The 10,510-nt window shown below is 55.9% G+C and overlaps 1 protein-coding gene across 3 annotated transcripts; it reads right to left on the bottom strand.

The window, feature by feature from the left end:
* Window positions 1-86: 86 nt before the first annotated feature.
* Window positions 87-9,095, bottom strand: SLC35C1 (solute carrier family 35 member C1). Of its 3 annotated transcripts, none has more exons than XM_004050995.5 (3): window positions 8,731-9,095; window positions 6,815-7,341; window positions 87-2,363 (listed from the first exon to the last, which is right to left on the bottom strand). In XM_004050995.5, exons 2-3 carry the CDS (start codon window positions 7,308-7,310, stop codon window positions 1,804-1,806), a joined length of 1,056 nt encoding a protein of 351 aa, XP_004051043.1. In that variant the 5' UTR covers window positions 7,311-7,341; window positions 8,731-9,095; the 3' UTR covers window positions 87-1,803. The 3 variants fall into 3 exon arrangements, with proteins under 3 accessions (XP_004051043.1, XP_004051042.1, XP_004051041.1); XM_004050994.5 differs by having other exon boundaries at window positions 8,634-8,800; XM_004050993.5 differs by having other exon boundaries at window positions 6,815-8,792.
* Between the last annotated feature and the right edge of the window lie 1,415 nt (window positions 9,096-10,510).

Below are 10,510 nucleotides of genomic sequence, written 5' to 3'. Positions count from 1 at the left end.
GGTCCCAAACTCCCCTCCACCCCCAGGCCCTGTTCACAAATCCTCTCCAGCCCTGCTGCCTCTTCCCTCAGGCCACACACACAGGATCTTATGGATTCTTTATTGAATCACAAACAACTCAGGGCGTCAGGCCCCAGCAGCTGCATTAGAACCCATCTGGGATTGTGAGGAGACTGGAGAGGGAGCGGGGAGAAGACCCGCTCTCCCTAGCTTTTCACTATATAGAGTAAAAACATCAGAAATCACCCCAAGAGAAAGGACATACCAAATGCCCACCAGAAGGGCCAGGGACTGCAAGCCACCCTGAGTGCAGGAGGGTGCGGTGAAGGGTGGTATGGCCCCGACATTTGTGTGTGTCCCCCACTCCCCCTGCAAATTCACATTGGAATTCTCACCCCCAAGGTGACAGTATTAGGAGGTGGGGCCTTTGGAGCTGATTGGGTCATGGGGGCGGAGCCCTCATGAACGGGGTTGGAGTCCTTATAAAAGAGGCAGGAAGGAGCTTGCTTGTTTGTGCTTCTACCATTGAGGATACAGCGAGAAGGCACCATCTATGGATCGGGAAACAGCCCTCAGCGGAGTCCGAATCTGCTGGCCTCTTGATCTTGGACGTCCCAGCCCCCCAGGACTGTGAGCAATACGTTTCTGTTGTTTGTAAGCCACCCGGCCTACGGCATTTTGATATAGGAGCTCGCTGGACTAACAGTGGGGCCAAGCAGGCTCTGTCAGCCACAACCTCAGGGAAGAATGTAAAGGTTGGTGTCTTACCATCACAAGGCAAGCGGCTCAGAACCAGCTATAACACCTCCCTTGCAGAGATCTAGGTGTGCCAGACACAGCTGGGGTGGAAGGCTCTTAGTCTGGACCCTTGCTCCATCAGCGCCACCTGGGGAGGAAGGCTTCTGGGGAGGTAGAACTGGGAGAAGAGAGAAGCAGCTCCCTGGCTCTGCTTTCAGAAGGTTGTTACCTGTGCCAGGTGCTGGGAGACCAGAGGGACAGGTGCCACTCAGGGCCAGAGGAGCCACGCAGGACAATGCGGTGTTAGGGACTGGGGGAGGATGTTAATGACCCTGCTTAACCTCTAAGAGAAGCATGGTTCCCTTGTGTTCAAAAGCTGGACATACAGGGTGTATAGATGGTGGGCACTTTCTCACAATCCACCCCATTCCCAGGCCACTGCCCAGCAGCCCCTGGGGATCTGCTGGTGTCAGAGGGAACTCGCTCATTTCCTCCCTCAGTCCAGCCCACACTTTCCTCCAAAGGAAAGCTGGTCTGTGGGCCCAGGGTGAGGCTGCCTGCCCACCGCAGACGGAAGGTTTCCCAACCCTCTCCAGGTGGCTGTGGTAGGGCCATCTCCCCTGAGTACTGTGAAGCCTTTGTGGCTTTGCCATTGCTGTCCCTTCAAGGTTGTTGCCTGTCCCTGTCCTCAGAGTGATGTGGAGGCAGACAGGCCCTGGAGGCAGAAGGAAGGGGTTCAACTCTCACTAGGGTGCTCCCTCGGGAAGGACAAAAACTCAGAAATACGAGAGGATAGAGAAGGGTTTGGCAACTTTCTGATATTACTTGTAAACACTGGTTCCTTCAACTTTCTGATATTACTTGTAAACACTGGTTCCTTCAACTTTCTGATATTACTTGTAAACACTGGTTCCTTCTCAACCACCGTATTCTGATTGGGTCTGTAAGTAGCACCCAGTCCACACCACAGCACGCTTCTGGGGTCCAGGAGACCGCCTTCACTACTGTGCTGGCCCCGCCTGTGTACGGGTCCCGGGGCCGGGCCATCCAGGGTGCCTGTGGTGCTCACACCCCCATGGCGCTCTTCTCGCTGTCTTTGGGGCTGGGCTCCTCCGGAGTCTTCTTCATCTCCCAGCCCCTGACCCAGGTGTAAGCGGAGGAGCCGCCCAGCACCATCATGTTGCTTGTCCACCAGAGGAAGCTCTTGGTCTCCTCGTAGTAGAGCACGGCCAGCACTGTCTGGGCACAGGCCTTGGCCGTGCCCGACACATTGTGGGTCAGCGGACTGGTGAACTGGATCTGCAGTCCTGTCACGTAGCCGATGGCAAAGCCAAACAGGCCGCCCAGCGTCATCATCCCCCAGAAGTGGGCACTGCCCAGCTGGGCAAAGTCACGCAGGGCCTGAAGCTCCCCGAGCAGCAGGAGCAGGGGCAGGAAGAGGACGCAGGCGTTGACGTTGTTGTAGAAAGTCAGGCGCCAGATGCTGCCGTCCACCGCCGGGAGCACCTTCTTGGTGTAGATGGCGTTGAGCGAGACACAGAGGCTAGCCAGCACGCCGAAGACAGTGCCCAGCCACGACAGGGTGCCTTCTGCCCCCTCCTGGTCCACACCAAGCCAGAAGCCCCCTGCAGTGGGGAGAGGAGGAGTGGGGAAGGGCGGGGAAGAGGGATGAGGACAAGGAGGAAGAAGGACAGAGGATCAGACACCAAATTTCACAGACTGAGTATTGCGGCCCTCCCCGTTCCTCCCCAGGCCTCCCTCCAATAAGCACAGCCAGAGTCTCCACTGCAGGCAAAGCACTCCACATGAACTATGGGAGCGGCCCAGGGCAAGAAAACCTCCTCTGGCAGCTTATCTGCTAGCAGAGGAGAAAGACATTAAAACAAATCTTCCCAGTTACTTCTTTAATTACAATTGTAAGAATTGTAATGAGGTCCATAAAGTAGTACAAGGTGCTGTGAGAGCCTGTAAGTGGGCGACTGTGCTGGCCTGGGGCATCTGAAAATAACATTTGAACTGAGTTCTGAAGAATGAGTGCCACTTAGTGGTTAATGTGATTTAAGGTGACCCTGCGTAAATGACTTCCGGTGTCTAAGCCTTGGCTGCTTCTTGCATGGAATAGGAGCCTATGATGTCATCATGGGGCGCATTAAGTTAGAATCTCTTGTGTCATTTGGGGCAGTGACTCTGAGACTCTCGTCTTGTGTCACCTCCTGCTCAAAGAGCTTCCGTGGCTCCCCACTTCCGCCATCAGGACTACACTCCTTGGCGTGGCAGGCGGGGGTGCCTGCACCCTTGCCAGCCCTTCCTCTGTCCTATGGTTGCCCCAGCTTCCCTGCTCGTCTCCCTGCTTCTCACCCTGGGCCTCAGTGTCCTTGTTCATGTCCTGTGCCAGAAACACCCTCCTCCTTTCTGGGGGATTCTACTCATCTGTCAAGGTCAAAGTTGGCTTCTCCTGGGGAATCCTTTCCTGATAATCCCAGAACCTGGATTCTTACTGCCTCGCTTTCCTGCAAAGCCCCTTGCCTGCTCTGGGCTGCTGGGCCCCTGCCCATGGTGACAGTCTGGTCTTTTTAGCCAGATCCTATGCTCCCAGAAGGCAGGGGCTGAACAATGCATGTTATACTTCCTGCCACAGCATCTGGCAACACGGGGCAGTGGGGAAAGTTTTGGGGTCAGAGGGATTTAGCCTCCAATCAGGCTCTGCAATTTAGAAGCTGAGTGGCCTGGGAGAAGTTACTTAACCACTCTGAGCTCTCTGGGTCACCTCCCTGTCCTCCACTCCAGCCAATCTACTCTCCACCTTGCAACCGATATGATCATCCTGAAGTCCAGATCGGTCCAGGCTGTGCCCTGGTGTGAAGCCTCTCTGTGGCTCTCCACTGCCTTCAAGAGAAATTCCACTCACTCACCACAGCTCTTAGGACCTGCACCACGTGGAGTCGGCCTGACTGGGCAGCCTTGTGTCTGGTGAGTCTCGCTGTGGCCCAGCCATGAAGAAGTGCACGTGCTCTTCCTTCTGTCTAGAATGTTCTGTCCCTACTTCTTCCTCTAAACCCAGTTTCTAAACTTCCTCCAGAAGGCCTGCTTAGACTGCCCTGTCCCCGGGTCCCCTCCCTTGCCCAGAGCTCCCACAGCCCCTTTTATGCATGCCCCATCACAGCCCTTACTATGCTAGCGTAACTGTCACCACCATGCCCTCCAGGAGTGTAGGAGCTGAGGTTACCTTTTCCAAACTTGTATCCCCAAAGCCTGGCATGGTGCCTGGCATGTGTTTAGCCACCAATTACTAGTCGTGGAATGAATGAATGAAAGTTGTTATGGAGGTGGTTGTATTAAAGGAGACAGGATACTTCCTACATCACAGGCACTCAACACACAGCACTCTTCTCTTTTTCTCTTTGTTTTTTGAGACAGAGTCTCGCTGTGTCACCCTGGCTGGAGTACAGTGGTGCGATCTTGGCTCACTGCAACCTTCGCCTCCTGGGTTCAAGCGATTCTCGTGCCTCAGCCTCTTGAGTAGCTGGGATTACAGGGATGCGCCACCATGCCTGGCTAATTTTTGTATTTTCAGTAGAGAGGGGGCTTCACCATGTTGGCCAAGCTGGTCTTGAACTCTTGACCTCAGGTGATCCGCCCGCCTCAGCCTCCCCAAGTGCTGGGATTACAGGCATGAGCCACCATGCCCAGCCCAACCACAGAGCCCAACCCTCCTCTTTCTTGACAGAACCTTTGCACAAGGGGTACCCACAGACCTGCTGGGGGCAGGGTGAGGGGGGCAGAGGGCTGCACCACCCACTCACCTGCTTGGCTACAGCACCCCTAGCCCTCCTGGTGGTTACCTTCTGAGTCCAGAAGCAACTGCAACATCAATGTTCTACAGCGACTCTTGCTCAGAAAGAACTTTTTTTTGAGACTGTGTCTTGCTCTGTCGCCCAGGCTGGAATGCAGTGGCGCGATCTTGGCTCAATGCAACTTCTGCCTCCCGGGTTCAAGCAATTGTCCTGCCTCAGCCTCCCGAGTAGCTGGGATTACAGGCACATGCCACCACGCCCGGCTAATTTTTTGTATTTTTAGTAGAGACAGGGTTTCACCATGTTGGCCAGGCTGGTCTCGAACTACTGATCTCAGGTGATCCACCTGCCTCAGCCTCCCAAAGTGCTGGGATTACAGGCATGAGCCCCTGTGCCTGGCCCAGAAGGAGCTTTGAAAGTTACTGTGTGACATGGGGGGCTAGGAGGGGAGGCCTAGAATAGTTGCCTGAGACTCGTCTTCCCCCACAAGGAGGAAGAAAGAGGAAACACTGCAGATAGGGAGCCAGGTCCTGGGCCGGCAGAGAGCGCCCACCTCCCTGGCCCCTGTCCCAGTCAGGCAGGCCGGTGAATGCACCATTCTCAGAACCTCACCACTGGTTACTTGGATTACCTTTGGGATTTGGGCCCAGTTACCCTAGTGTCTTCACCTTCCTGCAAGCAAATTCTCCAACTAGGAGCCTCTACCCCTGAGGCCATTCCTGGCAGGGTCAGCAGGAATGAAGTAGAGAGCCCTGGGGCATCTGAGGAGGACAGGGAGGAGGGGAGGTACACCTGTTCCCTGGAGAGGGAAATGGAAGCAGGCTGGGAGAGTTCTGGCAGGGGGGGTCTTGCAGCTTCCCCTACTCTAACCATGACCTTCTCCCTTCTCTCCTCTTGGACTTAGACCCAGCAGCCCTAGATCCAGCAGTTGCTCAACAAGGGGAAACATTTTCTAGGACAGGTGGCATGGGATGGGTCCCTTCCCCCACCAACCGGTGCATCTAGCCTGGGACCCTGAGCCATCAGCAAAGAATATGATATGTAGGCCAAATAAGATAAACTTTATAGCATCAGGAAAAACCAGCATAGGTTCAAATGAAGACCCCATTCCTAGATGATGCAGCCCTGGGAAGACTCGGAGGGAATGGGATGCTGGAGGCTCTCTAACGCAGTATGGGGCCCAGTAAAATATGGGCCCATCTAACCTGTGCTGTCCCATACCATAGCCCTCAGCCACATTTGGCTACTGAGCCCTTGAAATGTGGCTAGAAAATCAGGTTGTAACATCTGCAAATGAGGAAGTGAATGTTTAACATTTTGCTTAATTTTAACTAATTTAAATAAGTGGCCAATGGCTACTGCATTGAATACTACAGTTCTAACCTCCAAGACGAGCAGAGGGGATAGAAGCACAGGCCTGGGAGTCTGGCCAATCTGGGTTGGCATCCCAGCCTGGCTGCTTGCTAGCTGTGTGGCCGTGGGCAAGTAATGTAACATCTCTGAGCCTCAGTTTCCTTGTTTGTATAGAGATGACCGCTGGTAGTGATGCCACAACCCAGGGGATCTCTGGGAGAACAAAGGAGATGCTATATGTGAAATAATTAGCATAATTTCCCCATCAATAATTATTATTTTCTGAGGGTCAAGTCCAGGAAGACAGCTGAGGCCTCTCAAAGCATATTGCTTGCTACTGTCTCAGGTGCTATCCTGAGCTGGCAGAGAGTGATGGTATATTTATTAAAAGACGTATTGTCCTCTACTAAGAGCACTGGCTGGGAAATCAGGACACCTGAGCTCTTGAGAAACAATAAAGTACAGTGGTCGGGCATGTGAACTGCGAAGCCAGATTGCTTGAGTTCAGATCCCAGCTCTGCCACTTATTAGCTGGGTGATCTTGGACAAGTTACTTAACTTCTCTGTGCCTTGGTTTTTCCCTCTGTAAAATGTGGATTATAATCCCATCTTGTTATGAGGATCAGCTGAGTTAATATGGCTAAGATCCATGTGCCTGGCACATTTTAATCACTCAACAAATGTCAGTTGCTTTTGCTGCTGTTGTTACTATTATTATTACTATTGTTCTTGCCCCGGCTGGGCTCCTAACTTGCTGGGTGACCTTTAGTAAGTTACTTGCTCTCTCTGTGCCCCCAGGCTCTTTCTCCTATGACTGCTGCACCAAAGGAGCTGGGACAGATGAAGTCCTAGGATGCCTAGAAGAGTTGTTCTTCACGGTTTCAGTCCCCCTGACCACTCTATCCCCCGTGGCCCCAGCTGCCACTCACCGATGATGATGCCGCAGGTGAGCAGGGCATAGAAGGAGGTGGTCTGCTTGAGCAGCAGGTAGGAGAGCAGCACGTTGAAGACGGTGGTGAGCGAGCGGCCCACATTGTAGAAGGCCACACCGACGTACTTGAGGCAGAGGTTATTGAAGGTGATCATGCCGATGAAGACCACCGACAGGGGCAGGACGCTGCGGGCCACCCTGAGGTCCAGGCGCAAGCTGGGGAAGTCCACGGCACCAGGGCAGCAGGCGGCCAGAGCGCTGAGGCCTCTGCACAGCAGCGTAGTCACCAGGCACTGGTAGAAGGTGACGAAGATGGGGGTGTCCAGCCGCAGGGAGGGGCTGTCCAGCAGGTACTTATTAAGGAACACCATGGAGATGGAGGTGACCCAGTAGAGGGAGACCACCAGCGCGATCTGCAATGCCCGCAGCAGAAACGGCTTCTCTCCGTTGGCCTCTGCCTCTGCAGAGGGGTCTGAGGCCCCGGTCAGCGCCATGTGCAGGATCCTGGACCGCTTCAGAGGGGCCCTATTCATGGTAGCAGAGGAGCTGGGTCACCCCGCGGCCAGAACTCTGATTCCCTGGAGTCCAGGGCAGTGAGCTCACTTGTGCTCTCCGCAAGGAAGCCGCAGCCCTCGATTGTCACATGTGGGCTGGCCTAAAGGCCTCCCCAGTGTCCTCATGGATAGAGAAGTTCTGCTTTGGGGTGAGCCCAGTTGTGCTGCTCCACAACCTGCTCCCTCCCCGAGGGGGCTCTGAGACAAGACACAGGGCAAGGGAGAGGAATAGGATAAGGCGGTGAGGCCAGGACAGAGAAGACCGGTGAGGGGAGAAGAGGCTGGGGCCTAACAGGGAGGGGTCGCAGAGAGAAGGGAGGGGAAAGGAATGGCAGGGCGGGGCAGGAGTAGGTACGCGGGGCGAAGGTGCAGGAAAAGGACGCGTGGCGGAGTGGGAAGAGGTGCCGAGAGGGCGGCATGGGCGGCTGTGGGAGGGAGGGGCGGGCAGGGGGAGGGAGGCGTACAGGGAGCTGCCGGAGGCCGGGCGCGGCTGGAGGGAGGGCTGCGGAAGGGTCAGAGGGGCTCGGGGCTCGGGGCTGAAGGACGCGGGAGGGGGCTGGGCCGGCGCCCCCGTCTCGCTGCCTTCCCAGGCTCCGTCGCCGGCTCAGCCCAGGAGCCTCCGGACATCCGAGGCCGACTCCCCGGGAGGCGGGCCCTGGACTCACTTCCTGACACGCCCCCACGTGGCCTTAAAGGGCCCGCTCGCCCCGCCTTGCCCTTAAAGCGACAGCCCCAGAGAGGCGGAGTTCGCCAGTCCCCAGCCCCGCCCCTGCGCCCCGCTGCCCGCTGCTGGCGGGGGACCTCGGCAGCCACAGGTTTTTCTGGGTGCTTGAGCCTCGCCCTGCTTCCTTGAAGGGCTCCATCACCCTCGCCTGCCCACCCTCAGCTCCGTCCGCCCCGGAGCCTCCGTCCCCCGACTTGGCTAGGCTTGGCTCGCAGGTCCACTTCCCGGAACCCCGACCCAGGACCCGGGCGGCGCTACATCAGCCTGGACCCCTCCACCTCCGGAGACTCGCGTTGCAGCCCCGCGTCCCTCTGCCAATCCGAGCTCACTCTTCCATAACAATGTTGTGGTCCCCTCCTTTCCCCCCATTTTCACCGCCCCCAGGCCCTCTCCCAAGCCCGAGACCCCCGGCAGCGCTCCCCGAGGCCGGAGGCCACGCCGCCTCTCTCGGACTTCAGTATGTCCTCCCTGTGCTCCTGTCGAGGTCCTCTGGGCGGCCCGGATCCGAGATTCCAAAGGCTCAAGGCAGCATCTCTTACCCCTTCCAGAAAATACTGTTTCCCCGGCCGGTCCAGCCGCATCAGCTCCCGCGCCCCTGCCTGTGTCCCCGGGCCGCGAAGGCGACCTGGCGCTCACCTCCTCCGGTGCACTGGGCGCCCGCCCCGCGACCCCGTGCTGCACCTGCAGCGCCGCACCCTGGGCCGCGCCCGCGGGATCGACTTCCTGCTTTCTGCCCCGGGCCCGGGCACCTTGCCAGCCTCGCCGGCCTGTTCGCGGCATGGGGCCCGGGGGTGCCGGCGGAGAGGCGGCGATCCCGACGGTCGTGGGAGGAGGCCCTCTCCTCTTTCCAAGGCTACTCCTGTCCCTGGTACCCCCGCCCTTCCGGGACCCGGCTTCAGTTACCGCAGCTGGCACGTCCCGGGACTTGGCTGTATCCCTGGCCCGCCGCGCTCCCGGCTTGCACTTCCAGAAGTGCGTGCGGGGACCGCTCGGATTCTTCCAGCCGGCAGTGAGGGGAGGGTTCCCCGCCCCTTCCAGGGCCGGGGCCTGGGAAGTCTAGCCTGTGGTCTGCCACTCACCAGGCAGCCGGGGAGACCAGGAGGATCGACTTCTCTGGTTCGCGCTCTAGCACCTGCGTTGGGCAGGCCACTTTCTCCGACGGCCTGAGTTATCTTCATGGTAAAACTAAGGGGCTAGGCTTGACCTGTGGGTCCCAACCTTCTTGCCCAGAACTCTAGGTGGTATGGTCGAACATAGATGTTTGTAATATTTCAAGCACCATTTAATTAGTGCCATTTAATTAACGGGTAAGATGATGTCATGGCTGGGATTTGTTTTAAAATACTAAGAATACTTACCAAAAATATTTTTTATTTTTATTTATTTATTCTTTTTGGGACGGAGTCTCGCTCTGTCGCCCAGGCTGGAGTGCAGTGGTGCTATTTCAGCTCACTGCAACCTCCGTCTCCTGGGTTCAAGCGATTCTCCTGCCTCAGCCTCCCGAATAGCTGGAATTACAGGCGTCCACCACCACGCCCGGTTATTTTTTGTATTTTTAGTAGAGACCGGGTTTCGCCGTGTTGGCTAGGCTGTTCTCTAACTCCTGACCTCAGGTGATCCGCCGGCCTCGGCCTCCCAAAGTGCTGGGATTACAAGCGTGAGCCACCGTGCCTGACCTCAAAAAGATTTTTTTTAAAAGGTTAATAGATTAAATAAGATAAGCCATTGATAGTTGTTGTAGCTAGGCATAGATACACAAGGATCCATTATAAGAGTTTCCTTACTTTTGTGTACATTTGCAAATTTCCAGAATAAAAAGGTAAAACCTATATAGTACGCTTAAACTCTCAGATCCTAACTGCACAAACCTTCACTGGAGCTGAGCGCAGCCCTGGGTGGGCTGTAGGGAAATGGGAGGGCTGCAGGCTACAGTGAAGTAAACAGCTGCCCCAGAACGAGCCGGGTCCACACCCTACCCTCTTCCACTAGCCCCGGGTACTAGCACTCCCCTCTTCCTCCTCAAGGAATGAGACTCTGCTTCCTAGTTGTGGGCTGTTCTCCACCTGGAGGATACCATCTGGTTACCTTGTCACTTTTGGAACTAAAATATCCCTTTGGGGAAAGAAAGACTCAAGAGGGACTGAGCTGGTCTCCTGAACCCCACCTGGAGAGTCTACTTCTGGGATTTTCCTTTGAAGGTGTGGGTTTTAGTTCATTAAGAGCAATTCGTATCTGTTCCAGTCTCTCCTCTCTTATGCCCGAGAGTTCACCATGACAAACAATTTAGTGGCAGACAGGGCAAACTTGTCCCTGAGAGGCCCTGGTGATCTGGAAGGGCCTTCTCCTTAGCACATTAGCAGGAACTTGTCTGATGACTGCTGCCACCTTGAACTGGAGGGAAGAGATATATCTTGTA

Source organism: Gorilla gorilla, chromosome 9 (genome assembly GCF_029281585.2).
Source record: "Gorilla gorilla gorilla isolate KB3781 chromosome 9, NHGRI_mGorGor1-v2.1_pri, whole genome shotgun sequence".
NCBI classification, from domain to species: Eukaryota; Metazoa; Chordata; class Mammalia; order Primates; family Hominidae; genus Gorilla; species Gorilla gorilla.
The sequence above is the reverse complement of the archived record's forward strand: the minus strand, read 5'-3'. Positions and strand labels throughout refer to the sequence as shown.